Genomic DNA, 27,961 nt, shown 5'->3' with positions numbered 1-27,961 from the left:
ATTTAATTATAACTCAACAGATATTGATCAAGTACTGCTACACCAGTCATCATGTTCAGGAACCCCATAATGCATGTCTCTGCCGCTGTAGTCTCCTGGTGAAAAGAGTAAGTAAGAGTGATGTCATTGCCAAATTTGCTTTCAGACCAACCTGTGAGGTCTCTCACAATAGGGAACATTTATTATAGAGACCAAGGTGCTGGAGATCACTCCGCATGTCACACTGACATGTTCTCAGACTTCACAGAATGCTTGAAGTTAGCATGTTTCACCCCCATGAGCTCATTTGATCCTGGGAAACAGATTGGTGGATTCCTCCTTTACAGACAAGTCAACAGAGGCTAAGAGAGCAGAAATGCCTCTCCAACCCTTGACATATGAGTGCAGAAAACTCATACAGATTAGAGGATATGAACTCATTGAAGCAATGGAAGGACCTTCTCAATGTTCAGCCTCTTCTTCAGGAAAGATGCCTTGGCTGGGCTGCTTAGCCAATTCCACATTTAAATCCCTTTGAATATTTTAAGAGAAAAATACCCATATAACGCTCTGCATAGAAAGTTGTGAATCAAACCTCAGAGCAGATCTCGGTTAACATCTCCAGATGTGGTGACTGATATTTCCCCCCCAGGGAATAAATCCATTGTCTCTTGGCATCAGTCAAGTTTGTTATATAATTGGTCTGTTAGCTAGAACTCTGTCTTCAAGTTTTTTGAGTGACCTAATCAGCTGGTTATATTACATAGTCAGGAGAGCTTCAGAAATCTTCTGTAACAGTGTCTGATTTGTTAGAACTTAGAATTAGTCCTTGGAATATGTAGAGCGATATTTGACCAGAAGCCATCTAGTGTATTCATATACATTTGGGTAGAGTCTGTCTCAAGTCTTCATAGTGTCTTTTGGGTTAAGGTAGCACACACATAAAAGGCGCTCAAGAACACTGTTCTGAATAGATGCTATTGTTATATGTATTTCGACATACACGTGTGGAACTCACACTTGCTTGTTTTGATGCATGTGTACATAGTAAAGAGAAAGGTAGTTTTTCTCACTTGCCATAGATGGCGTGAAAATCAGTTTCTTTTTTTGAGAACATTTATGAGAAATATCAGCTCTCTTTTCACTTTTGTAGGCAAGGCATTAAAGTATGTGTTTAGAGGAACTGACGTAGGATTTTGCCTCTCAAGGGTTTACACTGTTTTCTAGGGCATTAGGTTTTGTTTTCAAGGTTCCTGAACCGAAGCAAATGCTTCATAATAAAATTGAACAGTATCTGGGCCCTCTGGTGACAAATGTGTAGTAGGAAGGCGTGGAAATGTTCCGTTCATCTGGTGATCAGTGTTTTAATGTTTAGAAACTCACCGCTCTTCCAAGAAACCATGATAATAGGTCTGTTCTCTTATGCCTTTTTCCAATTAGTATTCTCATCAGTAAGGCACATAAAGTGTGAACTTTGGGCCCCTAAATTTCATGGCTTAACCACTGTCTCTATGGATGTTCCAAAAAAACCTTCTAGTTATAATTACATATGAATGAGGAAAATTAGGAGCTAAGAGGCAGAGGACCTTCACACAACGACATCTGCCTTGCCACTATAGCAAGAAGGCTCCGAAGAAGGTTTTATCTTCTTTTGTGTAATCCACCAAAGAGATGTCACTGACGTTCACCATGAGCTTGTCCCCTTCATTCAGGAAGAACATGGCCCCTAGGTAGATGGGTTGGAACCAGTTGCTGCCTATTTCACACACTGACTTGGTCCCCATTAGGAGCTGGGTCGGCTCAGGGTAGCTGTCCGTTACCTTGGTGATGACCACGATGATGGAGTCTGGCTTGTTTGGTCGGCTCCCTTGGCTGATTTCACCACACTCGGATGTGGTCCCTCGGAATGTGACCTGGGAGTAAACAAAGTAGTCTCCTGACTCTGGGATCACCAGAAATTTGTTGGTGTAGTTCATCCGGTTCTTGGTGAAGGCCAAGCCAAGTTCATGTTCCCAATGCAGAGCTGGGAACTGATTTTTCAAGGACTGCGTGGGAGTTTGTCTCACAACTGCAAAGACAAGAGGGAGGTTTCATTTGCTTGTGTCAGAACCTGTGGAATTTGCTAAAAAGAGTCTTAAATCATTTTCAAAGAGTAAAGAGATTGGATAAAACCAACAGCTAGCAAGTTCCTTGAGGAGGAATGAGTAGAGGATGTGTGAGTGGACATACACATCTGTTCAGAGAGTAGCATCTTAGGTAGGTGACCTCAAGCAAATTGCTTTGCCTCTCTGAGCCTGAGTTTTCTTATTTGAAAATCTTGAATTTTTTCCTGAGCCCTGTGATCCTGGAAAAGAGTTAAGGTTAAAAAATCTCTTTACTCCTCTGTGTTTTGGAAAACAGCTTACAACAAAGAACTCCTCTTCCCCAGTGACCTAGATAAAACTGATGGATGACCTCCCTTGTTTAACTGTGCCAGGGCCAGACACCAGCCCCTCCCAATTCCCATTCTTTGCTTCATAAGTGATTAGCTGGACTGTTTTATCCTCACTGATTCATCGGAACAAAATGTTTTTTAACCAAACTTCAGTTAAGTTTCTCTCCTTCCTCCAGGCCCCTGAACTTTGGCCCACCCTCAACCTGACCCTCAACCTGAACCAGCCTCCTGAAAATAGGCTGGCCTCAGGGTAAAACATTCTCTGAGCCTGTCAAGCCAACCTTTCATCCCACTTCCCCACACCTGGTTCATTTCAGCTTTGTGTCCTCCTCTCTATAAAAGAAAAACCCTTTTAGCCTAACTCTTGAGACACTTGCAGACTTTATGGTCAGAGGTTCTCCTGCCTGCAGTAGTCCCTCACCTCCCCTACCTCCCCACCTTGTGATAATCCTTTTGCTTAAAGTATTTCTTTACTAAGCAAAGATTCGCTTTTTTGATGTACCTTTCCTTAAAAAACAAACAAATAAGAAAAAAAGAAGAAAGGAAAAGGAGATAATAATACCTGTGGAAAGGATTAAGAGATGGTTAATTTTTTTTTTAATGTGGAATTAAACTACATTTACTCTTGTTAGGCTTCTGGTTTCAGAAATGCTCTGCTACAGACAGAGGGCAGAGTCATGTTCCTTGTTACTCCCTTCCAATGCATGGTCCAAAGCCACATGAAACACAGGTAGTAATTAATAAAAATTAGCTTGCAGAACACCAGAGATCCAGAAGATTTTGTAAATGCTTCTCCCACATCAACAGGGCCAAAATGTAAGACAAAATATAATTGAGTTGTGGAGTGAAAGGGACTGGGGCTCCGGGCTTCCGACTCTGTATCATGTAGGTTCTTCTCTCTGAGTCTCACTTTCCTGTCTGTGAACTGGAGACAAAGCTCCCTTATAGTGTTGTTCTGAAGATCAAATGAGTGAAAGAGACATGGACATATTTATCATGGTGGCTGGATACAGTGTTACTCAATACATATTTATTTTCTTTCCTCAAATAAACTAACATCTTTCATTTTGACAGATTAAAAAATAAGCCTGTTTCATTTTATATATTTTTATATGTTTTTATGTTTGCATTATTTACAAGTATATGTTATATAGAACATATGAATGAATGCTTCTTGTGAGGTTATATCTATAGCAGAAAAAAAAGAATAGAATCACACCATTGATTCAAACCAAATAAGATAACCTGCAATAAAACTAATACTTTTCAGAAAAAATTAAAACACATTTTAATTTCCTACAACCTCTTTTGAAATCCATAGCAATTACCATTATGCACCGTTGGCCATAGTTTTGGGATAGGTCATATTTAAGTAAGTGTTCAGCAAACTTCTCACCTGGTAATTGACCAAAAACCTGGTTCCTGGATTTTTCTAAAGTGTCTTTCCCATTGCTGACTAGACTATGGCTTCTTTTGCAATTATGACACATGTTCAGAATGTGTGTGTCTCCCCTGGCCCCTGTACTAAGTGGCCCCTGGAGAGCTCTGTTGCTTCTTTGCAAGATCTGTAAAGGGCATTTTTATTAGTCACCTCTTATAGTCTCTACTCCTTTGTGGGTGATGCAATAGATTTAACAAATTCATCTCAGATGATTAAAAGCAAAAATCATGTATTTTCTAGACAAAGCAAGTTCTATTAACTTGGTATGCAATTAGGCCAACACAGCAGCAAGTAGGAGATTGGGTAGGAAGTGTTTGTAATGGAAACAGTTGGAGTCAGTCTCAGATCTCAACCCTCCTAGTCCTATGACTTGGGATAAGTGAATTTAGTTGTCTGAGCCTCAGTTTCCCCATCCTGTTTTGCTGATACGCAGATTGAAAGAGATCCTGGATGTAAACTGCCTACCACAGTGCTTGGTACATATTAAAAGCTCAGTAGAACCTAGATTCCTTTCCCCATTTCCACTCCCCCCATTCAATAGGAAGAGGGTTGGCATCTCCATACTCAGTTTCTAGGATTTTCCTGCCCAGCCTGTTCAATAACCCCCATTCTTAGATGCAAGTGGTAAGTGATGGTGACTGGCATCTCCTTGGTCCTAATCCTCACTCAGGACTCACCGCAGTTCCCTCCTGGTCAAACGTTAAGACAGGTGTTGTGGGCCACAAGGATATCCCCCTTCTGGGTTGCAGGTTTTCTTACAGCTCAGAAGAATATGCTTGTTTTTTAACTTTCTAGTTTTTCAATGGATTCAGCAAAGTTTATTTATTTATTTTAAAATTTGTATTGGAGTATGGTTGCTTTACAATATTGTGTTAGTTTCTACTGTACAGCAAAGTGAATCAGCTATACGTATACATATATCCTCTCTTCGTTGGACTCTTTCCCATTTAGGTCACCACAGAGCACTGAGTAGAGTTCCCTGAGCTATACAGCAGGTTCTCATTAGTTATCTATTTTATATGTAGTATCAATGGATTTTTAACACGTATTTCTGCACTGTCTTGCTCTTTTCTCTGGAGTCGTAGAAGTATATGTGACTCCAGATGTGAGGTGTCAGGAATTTCGACACTAGACTTGGGAATCTGGCCAACCGGTGATGTTAAGAGATTGCTCTTAATCTCTTTACATCAATGAAAATTCTTTAGAAATACGTACCTGAATCTAAGTGTCCAATAACTTCTTGAATGGACTCAATAAATTGGCTTAGGGGAGCTTTCATCTTTGACTAGATTCAAAATTACATGAATCTCTGAATCTGAGGAAAGCCATTTCTGAATGACTGAGTGTGAGAATGAAAGAGAGAAACAGTAGATAAGGAAGAGAGCTGATAGAATCTGGAAGAAAATGCCCAAGAAACATGGGGCTTTGGACACTTCGAGAGAGGAAGACATCTGAAGACCCTGACTGAGAGGAGGAGTCTGTTACCAAAGGGTGTGGTTTCCAGTTTAAAGCTACAAGAATGAGTTTTGGCAAACACTGAAAGAAACCTCAAGCCCAGGGCCCATAGTCTCCTGGAAAACACACCCGGAAGAATTACCTGTTAGGTGTGCCCTTGGCTTATCCCCACCGGCTCCAGGAGGTGCGTCTGTAAGGAAAGGAGAAAAATGCTTTGTATAAGTCAGAGGGTGATTGGAGTGAAGACAGCCTTTGGTGAGCTGCGCGGTGCCTGCAGCTGGAGAGAAACATTCCTCTCCTGCAGTTTGGTCCAGGTCTTTCTTGGGGGTGGGCAGGGACAAGGCAGCCTCAGGAGAAATAATCTTGAACACAAATGAACCTTGGCCCCATGACTTTGGACAAGTTATCCATCCTGTCTGAGACTCTGTTTTCTCGTATCTAACATGGGTACATCAATTCCTTCCATGGATGATGGGTGCTCAGAACGATTCCTGGCACATGCTTGGTGTTCAGCAAAGCTCACCTCGCCTCTCCTTTGCTTCTGTTGGTTCTGTGGGAGCTGGTTGGCCTTTTGCCTTCTTTGTAGTCCCTTTAACCATATCCACTGAGCCATCTGGATGTCCTAACAGAACTAGGTGGGGACTACTCTGTAGCTATATGACCTTGGCAAATCCCTTTCCCTCTCTGGACCTCTGTTTCCCTATCAGTTCTCCAGAAGGCCTCAGCATTTCCTTTTGGTTCTCAGAGATGACTATACTGGACAAGTGTGTTCTAACTACAGTGATAAAGATGATGTTATTGATGATAAAAGGAAAAATTATTGCATACTTTTGATGTGCTAGGTATTGTTCTAATATCTTTAAAGGAATTAACTAATTTAATCCACACTAACCCTGGGAGGTAAGTACTATTATAACCACTTTTATTGGTGAGTAAACTGAGACAGAGAAAGGTGAAATTATTTGCCTAAAGGCTGTCAGCTCCACAGGCCATGCACTTGGCCAGGGCACCATTTTGCCTTCTTAGAGACTGGGGAGGAGCCTCTCTTTTCCTCTGGGTCCTGCCTCTTAACTTCCCATGTACCAGACTATGAGAAATGTGCTTGTCCCCCACAAGAAAAGGCATAAAATATGAACACACTTACAAGATCGCTGATATGAAGGTCCAAGCTCCTGTCCTTTTGGAGTCTATTGGGAAAGAAAGATATGGTTCATATTATCTTGTGGTCCTTTTGACCCCATACCCATGCAGCTGCCCATGTTATGGGCGTGTTTAAGATGCTGCTGCTACCCAGCCTCAGTACTCAGAGATAAGGGAAATGGGAATGAGAATATTGAGTTGATGGGAATCTTGCACCCAAGCTCTCTTCTTTCATCTTCCAGCACCCCAATGACCTTTCTCTCTCCTATGCTTGTCTCTGAAGCTCAACTTTAAAGTTTTGTCCTGAGAGCTTTTCCTGTTCCATTCTAGGGCACTCTGTCATCTTATCATTGCTTCTTTTATTTGAACAAATAGCCTCACTTGCTTTATTTTCTTTTCTTCAGGACAATTTAAAAATTGGAACTGTTGCAAAAAGTGATACCAAAAAAGGAATAATGACTATGCTCTCTTTCTCATCAACCTCCAAAATCCTGCCTTGTTTCCATGCAATATATGAAGACTTTTTTATTCTTGCAACCCTAGTTTGTGAGCCATTTCAGATACCACATGGTAGTTAAAAAGAGTAACTGATTTGGGGGTAGACAGACCTGAATTTGAATCCTGGTTCCACCATTTATTAACAATATAATCTTGAGCAAGACACTTCCGCTCTGAGTTTTGGTGTCGTCATCTGAAAAATGGGAATAATAACAACCCCAGCGATAGATAACTCTCAGATTTGAGATGAAGAAAATGTATGAGTCAATGCAAAGAATGCATGGAAAATGAAGAACCACCATTCACAAGACCTGCGTATAAACTCAGGAGCAAAACCAAGCTCTTAGTTTAGGAATGACATCACTCTCTTACATTTTCCAATGTTCTCTTCTCTGATACAATTTTGACTCAATCCAGAGTCTTCTCATTTGATCCTCATAACTACACAGTCCCCAAGACCACTGATCCTCATATCACCATGAACACTTGTCATTTTACATCTTAAAATTCGTGTGTGTTTGTGTGAGTGTGTGTGTGTGTACTTGTGAATGAGAAATTGTATGTCCATGTGAGTATGAGAGAAGACAGCTTCATCAGTGGAAGAGGGTATGAGTCAATGTGTTTTTGCATCTGTGTGTCTACGTGTGTCTATGGTCTGGTGTTGTGTGCATGGATTCTCTACACGCATGTGTGGTTGTGTGGATGCAGCTGTGTCGTTGGTGAGTCTAGGTCTGCGAGCAGTCCTGTGATAACAGTGATCTTATTAGAGCCCAGAGCACCAGGCTCTTTTTACTCCAAGACATGTTACCTAACCTCTATTGGAAGCCCTCTTGAAGGCAGAGATCTTGTCTTTGAATGCCTAACTGACTTTCTCCCCTTTCCAGTGCTCTTTTTTCCACTTCCTAGTTCTGTTGATGGCAACACTACTGCCTCTCCTCAGTTACCAAGCCTGAAATTTCTTTCTTTCTTCTTCCGCAAACCCAAGCTGTCATTTCTATTTTGGAGTTTTTCTCATTCATGCCTCTACGCCAGGCCTCAGCACGCTGCTCTCCGGGATTCTTCCCATAGGCTCCTAACAGAGCTTCCTCCACCTGGTTCCTCCTTTTCTTGAACCCGTCTCTTAGCCTGCCTCCAGAGGGCTTTTTCTAAAGCATCCCTTTGAGACACGTCTCTGTTCATAAACCTTCAATGGCTCCCCATAACCTTTAACACAGTCCCGAATACTTATGTTGGCATTCAGAGTGCCAACTGCCATCCCAGTCTTGGTACCTACTGTTTATCCTTCTCCAGGTTCTCTGTACTCCAGCCATGAGAGGCGACCACGGTGAATGATTCAAGGGACATGAAAAAGGCAGTAAGTGTAGCTACCGTTTATTCACCGAGTAGCGGCGCTGGGCCGTGCCAAGCCCTTCACGTGCCTTATCTCCTTCAGCCTGGCAGTGACCCTCCACGGTGGATGCTGTTTATATCCTCATACTGAAAATTAGGCCTAGGACATTAAGAAACTTGCCCAGTGTCTTATACCTGGAAAGCGGAGGAGCAGGATTTTAACCCAGGTCAACTGACTCCAGAATCCCAAGCCCTCAGCCATTGCTCCTTATAACTTCCAGGCAAGCCCCTCATCCGCTGAGGTGGATGGATAAGTACTAGTGGTTCCCTGCACTGTGACAGTGGGGGAAACACAGAGACCAGAAAACAGGAACCTGGCCCAGAAGTGGGAGAATCAGGGGGGATTACACCTGAACTGCATCTTATATATACTCACAGGTATATAATACTCACAGGTATTAACCAGGTAATAAAGATAATGACCATTTCAGACAAGGCTAAAAGCTTGTGCAAGAGTTAGGAGGCCCAACAGAGCACAGGAGCAGTTGGGAAACTGCAAGAATTTCTGCTGCCAAGTGAATTTATTATACGCTTTTAGCATAGGGTCATGAGTACCATAGTCTTTGAAAACCTAAACCCAATCGACATGACTGCTTATCCAGCATCAGTAACTTTGATGATCTTGGGAGGTGGAGAAGCAGCCTAGAAATGGCCTTATTCTGTAGACTGTTTCCTTACTTGCTATTGACAGAGCTGACAAAGAACTCGATCCTTTGGCAAGGCAGAAAACTGAAGGTGAACTCAAAAAATTTGCAAGAGCCTGGTTGCATCCCCTTGTGTAGGAAATGGCTGCCTTGGTTGGCCACCTTCTACGTCATTTAGTTCTCTGCTGAGAAACCTTCTTGAACATCCTACTTATTTTTGTCTAAGCAGACCCTCAGCTAAGAGTCTGGAGCATTTCTTCTGGTTCAGAGTCCCATTGTCATTAGCAAGAATTTGAGAGTGAACACATTTCCTTATTTGCTCTGCTGGATTTCTGTAACTTAGACACATTTTATTTTCATATATGGATGGATGTGTGTGGGTTTTAAGTGGCCCACCCGGAATACTACTAAACTTCTGGAGGCTAAGATAGTGCCTGTTGGCAGGTTTGAAGAACACAACATTCCAAGAGTCTCCACGAAGAACATCAGCTGGGACCCTGTTTCCAAGAACAACATCTAAAGGCTTCCATTGCTGTTTCTCTTAATAATCACTCTGTTTGTCATGGGAGGAAGATTATTGTGATAAGAAGCAGGAATGAATGAAGAGGAGATTTGAGAGGATGAGCTAGTAGGTCTTTGAGGAAAGGTTTATGCATGTGAGCTGGCTCAATGCCTGCTCTCGAGATGGTTGCTTATAAAAAAAGTCAGTAAATGGCTTACTGTCTTCCAGCTCTGACTCATGTCCATCACTTCTGATTATTCTGGGATACCAAGGAGATGATGGCTCCCGAGAGATGCTGGTCACTGCAACATTAGCTTCCAAATCTGAATAGACATGGAGTCCAAGAACACCCCTGAAGAATGTGATTTATTTCCCCTTACATACCTTCTCAAATCACTAGCTGAGAACCAGGGTCCAATTTTATTTCCCCTTCGGAGCATTTATTACTCCCTCAAGTGATATGACTTATTTGTGTGCTATTGATTTTCTCTCTCTAGCAGAATTCCAGCTGCCTGTAGAATTCTGCCTGTCTTGCTCACCACTATATTTGTAGCACCTCAGACAGTGCCTGGCACTCCCACTGGATTAGCCAGTTGGCAAAATACACTGATGCTCGGGCACCAGTGAGACAGGCAGGAAACAGAGCAGAAGATGGAGTCAAATTCAGCTTCAGTGACTGTAGCCAGAGTTTTACAATTAAAAAAACTAGGAAAGAGACCCTGTAATTTTAGAATACATGCAGAGTTTTGAGTTTTTGTTTCAATTTAAAAACGTGATTATGTAGAGGTGGGTAGCCATAATCTTTTAGTACTGGGGCCTCCAGAGTTTTTCATCAGGCTCTGCTTGGAGCATAGCCATGGCTCTAGAAATGCTTGTTGAGAGTCGTGACAGTTGGCCAGGATCAGAGCCAGAAAAGGCAGATGTGTCTGCCGATGGGCATACATATTAGTGGGAGAGTGGGTTGCCTGCCACCCTGGTATTTATTAGCCCGAGCAAAGTAAGCTGGTGCTTTTCACCCCTTAGTTCTTACAGGTCAGGGAATTTTCAGTCTCACTTGATTTTATTTCCTTTTTTCTTCTTGCTTTTTTTTTGGGGGGGGTGGCTGCATATAGATTGGTAAACCCCAACTCAAACTAACCATGACCTATTACTTTAAGCATTTTCGGAATTCTCTAATACTTCCAACAAGGAACAAAGAAGGATGGAGGGAAGGAGGAGACTACTGTCTAGCTGAGGGTTTCCCTGTGCCAGGTCCTTCTGGTGTTTGTGTGGGCTTCTCAGCTAGTAAGTACTCCAGCTGCTCTCAGAAGAGGTTATCACCTGATAATAGTCTTTGTAAGCCAAAGGCAAAGAGTACATGAAAGGCCTGGGAGCTAAACCTTTAGACCAAGTACAGACTGGCACATATCAGGAGCCCCGTAAACGTTAGCTGACTACATAATGGATGAGCCTGAAGCGATGTGGTCTTTGAGATTCTCTTATTGGCATTTCCCCAGAAAAATCCCCTGAGCGTATTTTAACTAATGACCCATTTAGCCTTTCTCCCATATTCTGTACTCACTCTCTAGTATATTCATAAACAGGAAGAGATAGCTATTTCTTGCCGTCATAAATGCCACAATTGCAAAGGCATAAACGTTTTATGATCCATAACATCCTCCCAGCACTTCTAGGAGAAATACACAGACATTTGCCTTTTCCTCTTGCAATTTCCTGTTTATACTTGCACAAGGATACATCCAACCTGGACGTGTTTGATTCCAAGGTGGTTTCATTTCATCCTCCTCTAAGGTGCACTGGACGGTGGTGTTTTTTTCCCCCAGATCTTTATTGGAGTATAATTGCTTTACAGTGTTGCGTTAGTTTCTGCTGTACGACGAAGTGAATCAGCTATATGTATACATATATCCCCATATCCCCTCCCTCTTGAGCCTCCCTCCCACCTTTCCTATCCCACCCCTCTAGGTCATCACAAAGTATCTAGTTGATCTCCCTGTGCTATGCAGCAGCTTCCACTAGCCATCCATTTTACATTTGGTAGTGTATTTATGTCAATGCTACTCTCTCACTTCATCCCAGCTTCCCTCCCCACCCCCATGTCCTCAAGTCCATTCTCTACATCTGTCTTTATTCCTACCCTGCCACTAGGTTCATCAGTACCATTTTTTTAGATTCCATATATATGTGTTAGTATACGGTATTTGTTTTCCTTCTGACTTCACTCTGTATGACAGACTCTGGGTCCATCCACCTCACTACAAATAACCCAATTTCATTCCTTTTTATGGCTGAGTAATATTCCATTGTATATATGTGCCACATCTTCTTCATCCATTCGTCTGTCGATGGACATTTAAGTTGCTTCCATGTCTTGGCTATTGTAAATAGTGCTGCAGTGAACATTGTGGTACATGTATCTTTTTGAATTATGGTTTTCTCAGGGTATATGCCCAGTACTGGGATTGCTGGGTCATATGGTAGTTCTATTTTTAGTTTTTTAAGGAACCTCCATACTGTTCTCCATAGTGGCTGTAACAATTTACATTCCCACCAACAGTGCAAGAGGGTTCCCTTTTCTCCCCACCCTCTCCAGCATTTATTGTTTGTAGATTTTTTGATGATGGCCATTCTGACTGGTGTGAGGTGATACCTCATTGTGGTTTTGATGTGCATTTCTCTAATGATTAGTGATGTTGAGCATCCTTTCATGTGTTTGTTGGCAATCTGTATGTCTTCTTTGGAGAAATGTCTATTTAGGTCTTCTGCCCATTTTGGATTGGGTTGTTTGTTTTTTGATATTGAGCTGCATGAGCTGCTTGTAAATCTTGGAGATTAATCCTTTGTCAGTTGCTTCGTTTGCAAATATTTTCTCCCATTCTGAGGGTTGTCTTTTCGTCTTTCTTATGGTTTCCTTTGTTGAGCAAAAGCTTTTGTTTCATTAGGTCCCATTTGTTTATTTTTCTTTTTATTTCCGTTACTCTAGGAGGTGGGTCAAAAAGGAACTTGCTGTGATTTATGTCATAGAGTGTTTTGCCTGTGTTTTCATCGAAGAGTTTTATAGTGTCTGGCCTTACGTTTAGGTCTTTAACTGGATGGGTCTTTACATGCAACACTTAGAGTGGTACAGAGCAAAGAATGTGGTGTTTGCAGCCCAGCAAATGTGGAAATCCCATCTCTATTATTTCCTAGTTGTCACTTAACCTCAGTAAGGCTCAAGTTTCCTCATCAATAAAAGTAAACAATGGGGCTTCCCTGGTGGCACAGTGGTTGAGAGTCCGCCTGCCAATGCAGGGGATGTGGATTCGTGCTCCGGTCCGGGAGGATCCCACGTGCCGCGGAGCAGCTGGGCCTGTGGGCCGTGGCTGCTGGGCCTGCATGTCTGGGGCCTGTGCTCCGCGGCGGGAGAGGCCACAGCAGTGAGAGGCCTGCATACCCCCCCGCCCCCCCCACACACAGTAAACAATGATTCTTTCCTCCCAGGACTGTTGTGATGGCTAAGAAAGACCAGACGCATAGAGTGGATAGCCAATTCATTTTCCTTCTGTGTTTGTGCTCAATCAATCCTTGTGGTATGTATTTTTGGTTCCATATACCTTCCCCTTGGTCCCACCACTGTAGTGGTACACAGAAGCCACCTGTGTGTCTCTTTATGACCAGCGGCACAGAGATCATTTCGGAGCTCTGGATGGCTTCCCGCTTCTCCCAACAGGAGGGGCCTCCTCAGTCCACAGTTTGCTTCTGGACTCCTGCCGTTTCACAGTCTCCAGGAGTTTAGGGAATGGGATATCCCTCCACCCATTCATACTCCATGCTTGTTGCCGCTGTCAGCTCCTGGGCCTCATTAAGGACACCAGGCTGGGAGATGACCTCTTACAGCCACGGTGCTGCGGCTGCTGGGCTGCCTGTGGTCTGTTAGATGAGGAAGCTGGGGTTGAGCGATGTGCGTGTTGATTTTAAAGGGGGAATGAATGGATCGTGGAATCACCAGCCAGGAGCTGCAGCGGCGGTGTGGGATTCACTCTCCCTGCTCGCTTGCCCTCCCTTCATTTCATTTCGACAGCGCACCCTCACCTTCTCTGGATTCTCTGTCCTTTGCCCCTGGCCTGACCTTGGGAGTGAGCTGGGCTTCTCCTCCAGCTGTGCCAGGGCTCCCTGAGGCTACAGCAGAGGCAGCCACTGAGTGCTCAGTGTTTTGCAAAGGGGCTTATCGTTACCATCCTCATCCAACAGAGGGAATAGCTTGAGTGAAATAAAAGGCTCAGATGTGGAGTCTGTAGAGAAGTAATGTCTGTGGAGCATCTACCTTATGGCAACAGCTTTCCGGACTTGTCCTTGCAGAATTCTCAGCAAAATGCTATGAAGAAAGTGTGTTACACTCCCCATTTTGTAGACAGGTAGTATGACTTAGGGAGGTCAGGTACCTTGTGCACCTCTCCATCCTTCTCTCCAACTGGGGAATGCTTAGTGAGTGCCTCTGTATGCCAGGGATAGCTAGGTGTCCCCAGGGGAGGAAGGGAACTAGCATTTATGAGCACTTACTATGTGAAAGGTATTTTCTAGGGTATCATTTTTAAATCCCCCTGACCACCGCCATCAAGTGAATAATTTGCTGGGTTTATACTCAGAGGCACACTAGCGTAGTGGCTAGGAGGAGCATACACGTGGGTTTGAATCCCAGTGTCACACTCTGTGTGACTTTGGACATGTGGTTTCGATTTTCTAAGCCTGAGATTCATCTTCTTTAAAGTGGAGATAACAGTAGTACTTTCTTCATTGTGCAGTTTCAAGGATTAACTGAGATGATGCATGAAGTACCAACGGTAAACATGTAGTACACAGTGTTATATGCCAGACCTCACATTAAGAACTTTATATCATGATCTCATGTACTCTTCTCAAAACGCTAAATATGAAAAAACTTAGAATGGAGTCTGATATATAATAAATTATTATAAGGCCACAGTTGTGATGTGGTGGGGCCATGGCTTTCCTTCTAATCTGTGTACCTCTGAAGCCTGAGCTGGCCTCACTGTGGGGTCCTGCTGGTCTGGATGGAAACCAGGGCCTCTCAGGGGAATGTGTAGGAGAAAGGAGGTGCAGGGAACAAGGACTAGGAGCCTTGCGTGGATTTTCGGGAAGGGTCGAAAGTGAGATTGGAGGGGACCAAAGAGAGGTGAGGAGAATGTGTGCAGATGATTCTAGAAGTAGGACTTGGAGGGAAGGGCAGAGACTGACAGTGGTGCAGCCCTGGGAAGCAGTGCCTCCCTTGGCATCCCTGACTCTTCATTGCACAGTGCTGAGTCCCCGTTCTGTGCTGGGCTTGGGCTGAGCCAGTGTGGTGCATTCAGTTATGCCTGGAGCATAGAGTCCTGTGTTCTGGAGCAGTGCTTGGGGAAGACAAAGGCCTGGCCTCTGGGGACCTGTGGGCCAGAGCGGGGGCGGTGGACCTGTCCTGAAGGCAATGGATGCCACTAAGGACCAAAAGAAGGCCCAGGCCATGGTCAAGTGCAGCCGGTAAAGGATGGATTGGAGCGTGGGTTGAGGGTACAAGACCAGGGTGGAGAAGGAGGCACGAAGATAGCTCACAAATATCAGGGGCCAAGAAAAGCCCTCCAGTGCCAGAACCTGCTCCCTGGACTGGTGATGGCAGATTCCAGGGCAGCTGCAGAATTCGTTCTCTTTGACATAATTTCCATGAGCAGGGAAGTTCCGAGGACATAACTGTTACACTTGCTAATCCTCCACCCCCTGCCAGATACTTTAAGGGTTTTATTTCTAATTATCTCTGTTTCATACATTAAAAAACGGAGGCCAGGAAGCTTAGGTAACATGGCTAAGAAGTGGCTAAGCCAGAAATCAAACTGGGTTTGAACTTTTGACCCATGGTTTTTCCACATTGCAAATCTATCTAGCATTCTCCAGGAGTCTAAAGATCCTAAAACATTTTACTGTGTTGCTCTCTCTATATTTTATATATATATATGTATTTTTCTGTATAGGTAACATATACATTTTGTACAAAAGGATATAGGTTCAAAAATGTGTCCCCATTTCCCTTGTTACCCAGCCACCCAGTTTCCCCATCTGGATGCTAACAGAGTTACCAGACTCCTTGTTCATCTTCCTGAAATAGTCTATGCCTTTATAAATACATTCATATATATTAATGTACATTATTTTTTCAGAAAATGAAGTGTTTCACATTCTATATGCTGTTAATGTACTTTGATTTTTTCACTTAATATACGTCTTCAAGAAATTCCCTATCCTTACACGTAGAGATGCTTCATTTTAATTTTCCATTGCATGAAAGGACCATGATATATTTAATCGATGCTATATTTATGGTCACTTCATCTAAAGGCAGTTAACCCAACCTTCTCAAATCTAATTTTGATTTCTGCTCTGCAACTTACTGGATAATAAGTTTGTCATGTTGAATCTTTCCTTACACAACCCCTGAAGGAAGAGTCCAGTTTAAAATATTTTTTAACAGTCCTGGTGACCGTTTTTGTTGCTGCTAATAAAATCCTGGAACATTACTCACAAGTTGCTGTTGCTTTTCCACAGTCTGGTCTAGGGACCCAGCAGGAAAGGAGTTGGTCCTGCTTTCTGGTAGAACGAGGCCAGGCAACATAGAAATAGTATCTAGTTCTAGGTCTGCCCCCAACCTGCTCTGTGACCCTGAACTTTTCCTTCCCTTCTCTGATCCTTGGCTTCTTCAAGTGTAAAACGAGGAGATTAGACTAGATCAAGGGTCAGCAAACTTTTCCTGTAAAGGGCCACATAGTAAATATTAACTTTGCAGGTCATATGGCCTCTGTCACAAATACTTAACTCCTTTGTTTAGTGTGAAAACAGCCAAGGCAGTACGTAAGCAAGTGGGTGTGGCTGTGTTTCAATAAAACTTTGTTTATAAAACATGCAGTGAGTGAGATTTGGCCCATGGGTCATAGTTGCTGGCCCTGGGACTAAGGGCACTTCCATCTCTTAATTTCTATAAATCTGTGAAGAGCTTTTCCACTTAGGGGAAAGAAAGGGACAAATACCCAGCTAGTGCCCATATTGCAAGCACTTGTGAGGGGCTTTATAGAGATTCCTTAGAACCCTCACTGCACTTCAGTAGGGTGGGTATTATGGGAAGACTGAAACTCGGGGAGCTTCTGTACTTTGCTCACTCTCTTCCTTTCAAGTCCTTTTGAGCCTTCTCTTCTCAAGCCTCAACTCCCTCCTAAATTAGAGTAGAAAAGATTCTCAGGGATGCTGGCCTCCTCTGGTTGCTACAAGGATGGAATGAGGAAGTCCCTTAGGGCAGCCCTGGCAGAGGGAACGGCCCCGCTGAGGACTGGGGACAGGAGAGCACTGGAGTCCTGAGGGAACTGAGGGAAGCCGGGGTGGCTGAAAGGCCAGAGGCAGGAGAGAAGGGAAAGGGGTAGAAGATGAAGCCACAGAGGTGACACAATGCAGTGAAAGCTTCCAAGGAATAATTTTGGCTCCTGTGTGGAGAATCAAGACCAGGCCCATCTTTACAGGATTTCCTGTTTCACAGAATACTCCTGTTTCCTGTCCTCCTCAACACATGAGGGTGATCCCCTCATTCATCCACAAAAAGGGCAGATGGAAAGTATTTTCGTTGATCGAGAGCTTGACTGTGGTTGGGGAGGAGGTGGAAGGGAGGCAACAGGGAAGCCGAGAGAAACCGGATTTGCCAACTGAGACTTGGCTCCGTCCCTCCCCGCTGCGACCTTGGGTGCTCACGCAGACACTCTCTCTCCAAGTTCCTCGTCTGCCACACGCCACTGCTCACCGTCTTACTGCATCTCTGGGTTGGTGTGAATATCCCGCGGGATCATGTTTGGGAGAGCTCTCTACGAGTCTGAGGTGGGAGCTCATATCGTGTCGTTATTATTGTCATTATTATCATCAGCTTATCCTCTGCTGCTGCCGAGCCAGCTCTTCAGGCCTGTGAATGTATCTGAGGGTCTGTGTGGCCCTCCTCTCTCAGTTTTTCTTGTGTTAGGATTGAATTGCCTTTTGCCTGGCCACTGTGGGAATGGAAACCTCATTCCATAAACAATCTCAGATTCCATGGATCTCATGAAGGCTGTGGGCAGAAGAGGAGGACTGTGGGGCTGCGTGCGGGAGGTGAAGAGGAGGGGGGAGCAAGGCTGGGACACGGGGGAAGCGGGTGTAGGTGGCGGCGAAGGTGGCTATTGGCCCCTAGGTGAGTCTGGGGGAGTCCACGCGGGCAGATCACAGTGGGGCTTTGTATTTGCAGAGCTCGTGGAATGTTCCAGGCTTTGAGGGAGACAGATCTGAGTTTGAGTTCTGGATCTAGGTCTTACTAACTGTGGGGTCTAGATCATAAGAACAAGTGCAAATGAAAAATAAGAGGCTTAGTTCCCCCTGTTGAAAATAAGGGACGAGATTTCTTTCCCTTCCTTTTTCCTAGAGCATTTAGGTTAGAAAACTTGTAAGTACTTTCTTCTTGCTTTGAAATGTATTTAAATCCTTTTGAAGAACAGATAGGCCTTTTCTTCCCCCCCTGCCCCCGTGACCTGGGAGCATCTCTCTGAAATGTGAACACCAGGAGAGGTAATGCCCCCACCTCCCAGTTTCTGTAGGAAGACAGGTGCCTAATTTAGGTGGGCACCTTGCTCCAATTTGCCAAACTACCATAAGGAAATTAGAAGTTGGTTTTTCCCCTGGAGAAAGCCAATTACCTAACACAGATGGTCACTTCAATTAAGAGGAGAAGTTTGGACGAACTCTGCGTGACAAATGGTGCTGTCGAGTCCTGTTACTGCGTAATTGTAGCTCTCCCCACATTCCCAACATATAAACTGCTCCTGCACATACCTTATTAGTGCTGTCAGAGAACTGATATTAGTATCTTTTTTTGGTAGAAAGAGAAACAGACTCCAAAAAAAAAAAAAAAAAAAAGCCATGTGCTTATTTACACAGCTGGAGGTTATGGAGCTGGGAGTCAAACTCAGGTGACTAAGAGTCCTGACATTTCATTGTTATGTCCCCAAGCTGTCCCGGTGACCTGGTTTTCCCACTTGAATCCCATCTTCTTGCATCTCTTTTGAGCTGGTTATTGTCTGTTAGCCCCTGCGGATCCACTCTATGCCCTGAGCCCTCACTGACCTCCTGGCACACTTGCTCCTTGGCTCTTTTGAGCCCGGCTTCCAATTGAGTCTGGCCAAGGGGATGAGAGGCTGGGGGCAGACTGGTCAGAGTTTTCCCTCGCTGCTTTCTGTTCCCTCCCTGCTGCTTTGGCAGATGGCCTTCCTCAACTCAACCCTCAGCTCCTCCAGGCAGGCCTTCTCCTACGTTTTAGGTCTCCTTGGGTTCCTCTAAAACGTTTCCCTCTATTTGCCTCTTCAGGCCAAGGGGTGGTGACGAGCTTCATACTGTGGTAACCCCAGGATGCTTCCGGCCCTGCGGTTCTCATTAATCCGTCTGCAACTCAGTAAATTGACCTTTCTTTGAACTCTTTAAGCACTCTTACTTAAATCTCTTCTCTGAATGGGCCAGGTGTTTCTTTTCAGTACTCCCTTTGTTTCATGTGCCCCAGCCTTAGCCCCATTTTCCTTTCTTTTTCTTCTGACTAAGTTATATAGCTTGGCCAAACCACAGCTCCAAAGGTCCCCATGACAGAATGGGGTATTGGCCTTTGCATCTCTTTTTTTTTTTTTTCCGGTACATGGGCCTCTCACTGTTGTGGCCTCTCCCGTTGCGGAGCACAGGCTCCGGACGCGCAGGCTCAGCGGCCATGGCTCACGGGCCCAGCCGCTCCGCGGCATGTGGGATCTTCCCGGACCGGGCCACGAACCCGCGTCCCCTGCATCAGCAGGCGGACTCTCAACCACTGCGCCACCAGGGAAGCCCAGCCTTTGCATCTCTTGAGTGCCTGCAACAGGGCAGGCATGCAGCTCCTTCCCTCGAGGGGCTTCCTGGGCAGCGCCAGCTTGTGCCTCACACTCTCTTCCTAAGCACATCACTGGCCTCCACTGTACCGTGGCATCGCACCTGATGGACTTCTAGATCAACACAACATGGGCAATCTCAGACATCGTTTGGGGCAGAGGGAGCGTTTTCATCAGAACGCAGGAGAGCTCAGGTTACCGGAAGCCACTTACTGCCTCATTCAAGAACAGCCATCTCTTTCTGGCTAAAGAGGGACTGAGTCCAGAATGCTGACTGCACGCTGCAGTTTGACTTTGTTGGAACCAGCCCCATGGCGGTCTAGGCATCACAGCCTGAACCCCCGTGCCCTCCCATTCTCCTGGAACATGAACAGCATTTCCAGTTGTCTGCATATTTCTACATTTCCTGAATGATGGCATGTGGCCATGGATGTTGCTGTCTGAATCTCAGTCTGTTTGCTGACCCTCATGGGTGGTGAAAGTTACACATTAACCATGGCTTGCTCATGGTCTCTGCTTTGAAGTTGCCAGCAGTGCTTAGAAAACAGGTTTCCAATTAAACCAACTGAAAAACCTGTTTTCCCCTCTGGAATTTAATACTTTGGACCGAGGTTGAATTGCCTACCAGAGATTATGTAGGAGAGTTGTTTTTGGTTTTTTTTAAAGGGTATCCCTTGAATGACACATTCTTCAGGTTTTAAGGTTTTTGAAGTTCCTAGTCTAGAACTATGTTTTCCCCATCACCTGTCAGCACCTGCCCACCATTGCACCATTGTTTTCCCTAGACCCTGTATTCTTTTTTGACTAAGCTTCCTGACATCCCACCCCTACCAAGACCAGAGATAAATAATCAGGTGGGAGATTCTTTCTTGGGCTTCGAAAAAGAATATTTCTAAACCCAAGAAAGGGGAGTTGATTGAATTACAGCATCTACATACATAAGAATACAATACAACCATCTGTATCATCATGCTGCTGTGAATTTACTAACAATAAACAAAATCATAATAGGAGACTCAAAACAATCCCATCTTATTAAAAAGTATGAAATTATATATCCCCAAATGTTAATAATGGTCACTCTACGCAGTTATGGGTAATGATAATTATCTTCTTTTCCTTATCTGTGTTTTCTACCTTTTTTCAATGACTATGTATTAGTTTTGTAATTTAGGTTTTTTTTTTTAGTTTTTCATTTTTTTTAGAGAAAATGAATGTTCCCAAATTATCAGTGCACTATGATTATAATTATTTAAAATAAGTGGCTTGTGGTTGTTTCCATATAAACCTAAAAAGGCACAATTCATCCCCCAGAAATACTGAGAATAAAATCCAAATTGGAGTTCTCCACCTTTCACATTCTACCTTTCCTTTGCATATGGAAGCAGGGACCATGATGGACCAAGAAGCTCTGTCCAGAGCTGCGATAGCGGCCAGGTGGCCCCAGGGGGGTCTGCTGATCCCCCAGGTCACTGCGGAGTCTTGCTTACCTGAAACACACAGGCCTCTCCTTGGGCCCGGAGCTGGCCAACGAGCAGGTAGGCGGTGAGTCCTGCCAGGATAGGGAGCAACACGAGGCAGCAGGTCAGAGCGCAGCGTGCACTGTTGCTCCTGGATGCTAGCCCAGCTCTGGCCTTGGGCCTGCAGCCTCCGTCCTCGGTCAGCATTTCGACACTGACTGTTTCCCCAAAACCCGGCCCTAGATCCTCTGCCATGCCCCTGATGGTCCTAGAGTTGCCTCTAACTCCTTCAGAGCAGAGAGACCCCCCCATTAAATAGAAGCCCAGCTCTCACAGTGGGTGAATTAATCACTGCCTACTCCTCCCCCTGCCCTCCCCACTCCACTTTCCACAGCACACTGTGCCCCACCCTACCCTGCTAGGGAATGCACCGCCTACAACAGAAACCAAGTTTGGTTTAAGAAAAAAAAAAAAGAGAAGGAGAGAAGAAGAGGAAAGCTTTCCCAAGCATATTTATATATACAGTGTGCTCATGTGCACCTTCCTTCATTTACAGAAGGAAGTTAGGAAAGTCCCTGGAGGAGGAGAAAATAAATTCATCAATTCAAGTCAGTGGGAGGGGCCAATGAAAATATACCTGCTCCCTGAACTGGAGGCCTGCCAGTGTGCCAGTCTGGGGAGTGTGCTTCTTCCGGAAGTGAAAGTGAGTATGGGTGGTGTGGCTTGCAGACTGGGAGATGGAAACCACGTTTGCATCACCAGTTTGCTAAGTGCCGCCAAGCCCTCTGTCTTTTTGAGTCTCCTAGGAGCTCGTTCCCATTGCACAGATGGGACTACTGACGTTCTGGAAGGAGAAGGCACTTGCCCTAGGTCAGCCAGGGATTAAGACGGAGGAGCCAGGAAGAGGATCTAGTTTTTCCAAATCATGGTTTAAGGTTCTTGCCTCTACTACACGGTTGCCTGTGAAAGGAAAGCGTATTTCTAGCTTGTGTTGACCAATTGCCTGAGGAAAGAGTATGAGGTCATAGAGGTGACTGTCCATAAGGGGAGGACATTGACTTCTACTCTCTGATGAGTCCAAAGTTGACTGAGCTTACAGTTGGGTGTGTACGGGGGCCACAACATGTAACAAAGGCTAAGACTGATTAAACGCTGGCTTTGGGCCAGTCACTCTTCTGAGTGAGTTAAATGTATCCATGAAATTCTTCCACCCTGAGATAATCTTTTGACATAGAAATGTTGTTATTTCCACCTGACAGATAAGGAAACTGGAGCGTAGAGAGTACGCAGTAAAGCCAGGCTCGGAACTGGGGCAAGCTGGTCCTAGAGCATCCTGCTGATTACGCTATACTGTATGTGATGCTATACAGCGCACCTGCACAGACACCCATACCCACTCTACCCGGAGTAGGTCATATCCTGATGATTACGCTATACTGTATGTGATGCTATACAGCGCACCTGCACACACACCCATACCCACTCTACCCGGAGTAGGCCATCCCTTCCAGTTAGGGGTTGGGAGGCTTCCTAGAGAAAGAGGTGTATTGGAACAAGGTCTGGAAACTTAGGGACGGTGATAGTGGACAAGAATAGAGGGCCCTGCAAAAAGATGGGTCACAGAAAGAGGAAAGCTTAAGGATGTCCTGTGGCATTTGGTAGAAACCAGTCTGACTAGTGCCTCCATTCAGTGGCTGTATCTGCTTATATCATAGCCTAAACCCTTCAGGCTACTTGGAAAAGCCTTTCATGACCTGCCCACCATCATCCCTCCTCGGCATCCAGCTCTTCTCTTACTACATTCTAAGCTGCAGTTTCTCCAAATGCACTGTGGACTAGCTGCACTGTTATATCTGCTGTTCCCTCCACTGGGAAATCTTCCATTCCTTTCCTTTCATATCACCAAGCTCCCATATTTTTTTCAACTTCATGTAGAAAACTTTCCTGCATCTCCCTGCCTCCAAGATGGGGTGAGATGCTCATCTATGTTCTTACAGCTTCCCATTCTTCCTCTGTGATTGACTACTTCATACTGGACTGTGATTGATTGTTTTTCATCACCCTGATTAAGGTAGCAAATCTAAGAGGGCAGTCACAAGCCTTCCCTGTAGCTTCTAACATAGTAACTGTCACACAGAAGACTCTTAACCAACATCTATTGAAATAAGCATCTAACATATTTTCAAAGAATTCCAGCAAAGGATGATTTTTTTTGTGTTCCGTGGTTACCCATTCTTGGTTTAACAAATCAAATAAGAAACTTTTCCTTGAAACTAACCTAACTCTTTGCTGTTGTAACTTTTAAACACAAAATCACACTTAACATCAAATCATCTTGAAGGGATTTACAGGTGTGTTCTTACCCTTGTATTTCTTTTTTAGAAAGTTGCTGTGCTTGATCAAACCAGAGTCTTAAACGTGGTAAATGTATGGGTTCAAATGAAGAGATGTGTATTCTCATCCATAATGCAAGAAGGCCTTAAAAGATGGTGAATACTAAAAACACCAGACTGGGGATTGGGATACCTGGGTTTTAGTCCCTTTATTGTGTGACCTTGAGAACTCTAGCAGGCTCTCCTCATTCTAATGTATCTAGCTATCTGCAAAAGAGTTTGTGCCTGGGGAACTTCTGTGGGAAGAGGATAAAGAGTTTTAGGGCATGGACCTACAGACCTTTATTTGAGATAACTGTAGAGGTAGATTTACATATAGTTGTAAGAAAAAATAGAGAGAGATTCTGTATACCCTTTACTCTGCTTTCCCCAAAGACAACATCTTGCATAACTATAATATTGATATAATACCACAACCAGGAAGTTGACACTGATACTCAGATTCTATCAGCTTTATATGCGCTTTTTTGTGTGTATGTATTTAGTCCTGTGATGTTTATCACATGTATAGAATCCTGTGACCAACGCCACAGTCAAGATACAGAAAATCTCCATCAGAAAGATCCCTCGCGCTGCATTTTATGGTCACAGCTGCTATCCTCCCCCTCTTCCTCTCTTAATTCCGGGCAACTACAAATCTACTTTACAGCTTGGAGTTACCTTATTTGCCAATGTAATATAAATGAATCATGTGGTCTGTGTCTTTTGGGGACTGGCTTTTTTTTCCCCACTCAGCATCACTTCCTTGAGGTCTATCCAAGTTATTGTATGATTAATACATCATATCTTTTAATTGCTGAATGGTGTTCCATGTATGGATGGACCACAGTTTGTTTAACTAGTTACCCACTGATAAACATTTGGGTTATTCCCAGTTTAGAGTTATTATGAATAAAGCTGCTATGAATACTGCTGTACAGGTTCTTGTGTGAACACGTTTTTATTTCTCTAGTGTAAATGGCCAAGAGTGAAATTGCTGGGTCATACAGCTGGCGCATATTTCGTTTGTAGGTAACTGCCAGACTCTTTTCCAGAGTGGTTGTATCATTTTATTTCCCACCAGCAATGTGTGAAAGAACCAACATCCTCTCAGCATCCTCTCTCTAGAATTTGGGGTTACTACTCTTTTTTTTTTTTTTTTGCGGTACACAGGCCTCTCACCATTGTGGTCTCTCCCGTTGCGGAGCACAGGCTCAGCGGCCATGGCTCACGGGCCCAGCCGCTCCGCGGCACGTGGGATCTTCCTGGACTGGGGCACGAACCCGCGTCCCCTGCATCGGCAGGCGGACTCCCAACCACTGTGCCACCAGGGAAGCCCCTACTACTCTTTTTTATTTTAGCTGTTTTGTTAAGTGTAGAGTGATATCTCACTGTGGTTTTAATTTGCATTTCCCTAATGGCTAACAACATTGAACATCTTTTCATGCACTCATTTGCCATCTGTATAACCTTTTTGGTGATACAGACATCTATTTTGGCTGCTACAAGGTACTTCTCCCTTCCTTCTTGATTCTCAATGGATTCTAAGGCAGAGGTAAATAGCTTACAAATAAATAATGAGCTATTGTACTTGAGCGCTTACTATTGGGTACAATATAGTGTTCTAGGTGATGGGGTAAAGCAGTGATGAAAACGGATAAAAATCCCTGGTTTCATGAAGCTCATATTCTAGTGGGCGGAGATGGCCAGTAGACAGCAAAAATAAGTTACATTTATAGTATAGTAGATGACCTTAGTGCTTTAGAAAAAAATTAAAAAACAGAAAAGAGAGCCAGGGAGTTACCTTAGTTGCAGTTTAAAATAGGGTGGTCAGAAGAGGCAACCTTTCCTGAGAGTGGACATTTGAGTGAAGACCTGGAGTGAGGGGAAGCTCTGAGGGTGTCGGGTAGAAGATTTCTCCTGGCCTTGAAGCAGGTGTGTTCAAGGAGCATCAAGGTGGCCAGGATGGCTGGAGCAGTGTTGGAGGAGGGTGACCACACAGGACTTCTGGGGTGAGAGTTGGGTAGGACTTGGCTTCTCCTTCAGTGAGTTGGGGAGGCTTTGGAAGGTGTGGTGCAGAAGGGTGGCAGGTTCCGATTTCAGCTTCAAAAGGATGATCCTGTTTGCTCTGTTGAGAGTGGCCTGAAGACAGGAGGGTGGCATCAGGGAGACCACGTTGGAAACTACTGCAGTTTCCTAGGTGAGGAATGATGGTGGATTGGATAGGGTGGTGGCAGGGAGGATCGCAAGAAATGGCAGATTCAGAATATATTTTGTAGTAGAGCAGATATAATTTCTTATTGAGCTGAATGTGAATGAGCGGGAAAGATAAGAGAGAAGTCTGAGTCCAAGTTCTTGGTTGGAACATCAGAAGGATGGAGATGCCTTTCATGGAGACAAGGAAGACTGGGGGAGGGAGTTCAAGATCTCGGATCAAGATGTGCATCCTTGGGGCTTCCCTGGTGGCGCAGTGGTTGAGAGTCCGCCTGCCGATGCAGGGGACACGGGTTCATGCCCCGGTCCGGGAGGATCCCACATGCCGCGGAGCAGCTGGGCCCGTGAGCCATGGCCGCTGAGCCTGCGCATCTGGAGCCTGTGCTCTGCAACAGGAGAGGCCACAACAGTGAGAGGCCCGTGTACCACAAAAAAAAAAAAAGAATGTGCATCCTTTAAGGTGATTTAGACACCAAGTGGAGAGGACATGATGAGGAGGCAGTTGGATGACTGGGGTCCTGGGGAGAGGCTTGGGTGGAGATATTAAATTTTGGGTCACTTCTGAGGCAGTACCTATCACATAGTTAGTGATTTAAAATGGAGGCTTCTTTTGTAATCACAGGTCCTCATGTCCTTAATGCAAAATCCTCGGGACCAGGTTTTAGAAAAGCATTAAATTGAATATGAAATTGCCAATATCTGACTATTCTTGATGTACAATAATAATAATTTTATTATTTCACTGTACTATTTCACTGTAATAGTACATTCCAAATGCCTTATATTATGTAACACTCCCAGTGCGGTCTGGAAAAGTACTCTATAGTCAAGCATGGAGGTATTTCTGTAAGTCCAACATACTCATACTGAGTGGGATTTATCTGCACACACACACTCACCCTTTCAGGTCAGCTTTGCTGCCAAAGGCATCATAACAGTGTTTTACATTTGTGTCTCACATTTTTAGATTTTGGATTGTGAACTTGTATTATTATCGTTGTTGTTATTATTATTTTACCATTCTGTGTGGTATCCACAGAGTTGAATGAGTGGAAGGTACTGAGAGGCATATTTCAGCTCAATTTTAAGCCTGTGTCAGTACTCTTCAATGATAAATCGTGGTGCTTCCAAAGGTGGGAGCTCTCTGTCTTATCAGTAAATACAAGACCTGAATAACCACTTATTGAGGGATATTTTAGGAGAAATTCAATCATTCGAGAGATGATTGGAGTTGATGTCTTTTACAGTTCTTGATCTCACTGAGACAGGATGACTAAATCCTTTCTACTCTTCAGGCCTCATTCTCTGCATCTGTAAAATGGGGACAGGGAGTTGAACTTTGTGAATGCTGAGGTGCTTTTGGCATTAACGTTTTCAGGGTCTCTCTGATTCTCTGTATCTTCTCACTGGTTTCCCCCCCCCCACACCATCTCTACACATCCTTGTCTGCTAAGTAACCCTTGTCCATACTGTACCATGGCAATTTCCCCACGATGTGCAATGAGGGATTAGCATGGGCAGCTGGGAAAGGGAGGCCGAGGTTCCCCTGTTGCTTCCCAAATTGGGAAAAAGTCATTTTTCAGGAATTACTTCTTGACCTCTAAGAGTGTTTTGACTTGTGCAGCATCCGCAGTCTTCCTGGGAGATCGCTAATCCAGGGCACAGCTTCACCTTCCTGGAATGGTGTTCTTGTTGCAGGGCCTCCCCTTTCCAGTTCTGTTGGGAAATGAGTTATTTGATGAAATAATTTTTCTTTTTTTAAAAAAAATATTTATTTATATTGAAGTAGAGTCGATGTACCATATTATATAAGTTACAGTGTACAATATAGTGATTCACAATTTTTAAAGGTTTATAGTCATTATAGAATGTTGGCTATCTTCCCTGTGTTGTACAGTGTATCTTTGTAGTTTATTTTTTACATAAGTTTGTAGCTTTTAATTTCCCATCCCTATATTGCTCCTCCCCTTTTCCCTTTCCCTGCTGGTAGCCACGAGTTTGTTCTATCTGTGAGTCTGTTTCTTTTCTGTTATGTTCACTAGTTTGTTGTATTTTTAAGATCCACATATAAGTGATATCATGCAGTACTTGTCTTTCTGTCTTACTTATTTCACTTAGTATAATACCCTCCAAGCCCATCCATGTTGTTACAAGTGGCAAAATTTCATTCTTTAAAATTTTTTTTGGCTGAGTACTATTCCATTGTGTGTGTGTGTGTGTGTGTATGTATGTGTGTGTGTGTGTGTGTATATATGTATATATATATATATATATATATATGTACACACACCACATCTTCTTTATCCATTCATCTGTTGATGTACTCTTTGGTTGCTTTCATATCTTGGCAATTGTAAATAATGCTGCTCTGAACATTGGGGTGTGTGTATCTTTTCAAATTAGTGTTTTTGTTTTTTTCAGATATATACCCAGGAGTATGTATCACATGGGTCATATGGTAGTTGTATTTTTAGGTTTTTGCGAGCCCTCCATACTGTTTT

The 27,961-nt window shown here is 44.0% G+C and overlaps 1 protein-coding gene across 1 annotated transcript; it reads right to left on the bottom strand.

The window, feature by feature from the left end:
* Positions 1-1,592: 1,592 nt before the first annotated feature.
* Positions 1,593-21,186, bottom strand: TNFSF15 (TNF superfamily member 15). Its single transcript, XM_030858894.2, has 4 exons — positions 20,905-21,186; positions 6,454-6,496; positions 5,452-5,499; positions 1,593-2,047 (listed from the first exon to the last, which is right to left on the bottom strand). The coding sequence occupies exons 1-4, from the start codon at positions 21,184-21,186 to the stop codon at positions 1,593-1,595; spliced, it is 828 nt and encodes a 275-aa protein (XP_030714754.2).
* Positions 21,187-27,961: the final 6,775 nt, after the last annotated feature.

This window comes from Globicephala melas, chromosome 6 (genome assembly GCF_963455315.2).
Source record: "Globicephala melas chromosome 6, mGloMel1.2, whole genome shotgun sequence".
NCBI lineage: Eukaryota > Metazoa > Chordata > Mammalia > Artiodactyla > Delphinidae > Globicephala > Globicephala melas.
The sequence above is the reverse complement of the archived record's forward strand: the minus strand, read 5'-3'. Positions and strand labels throughout refer to the sequence as shown.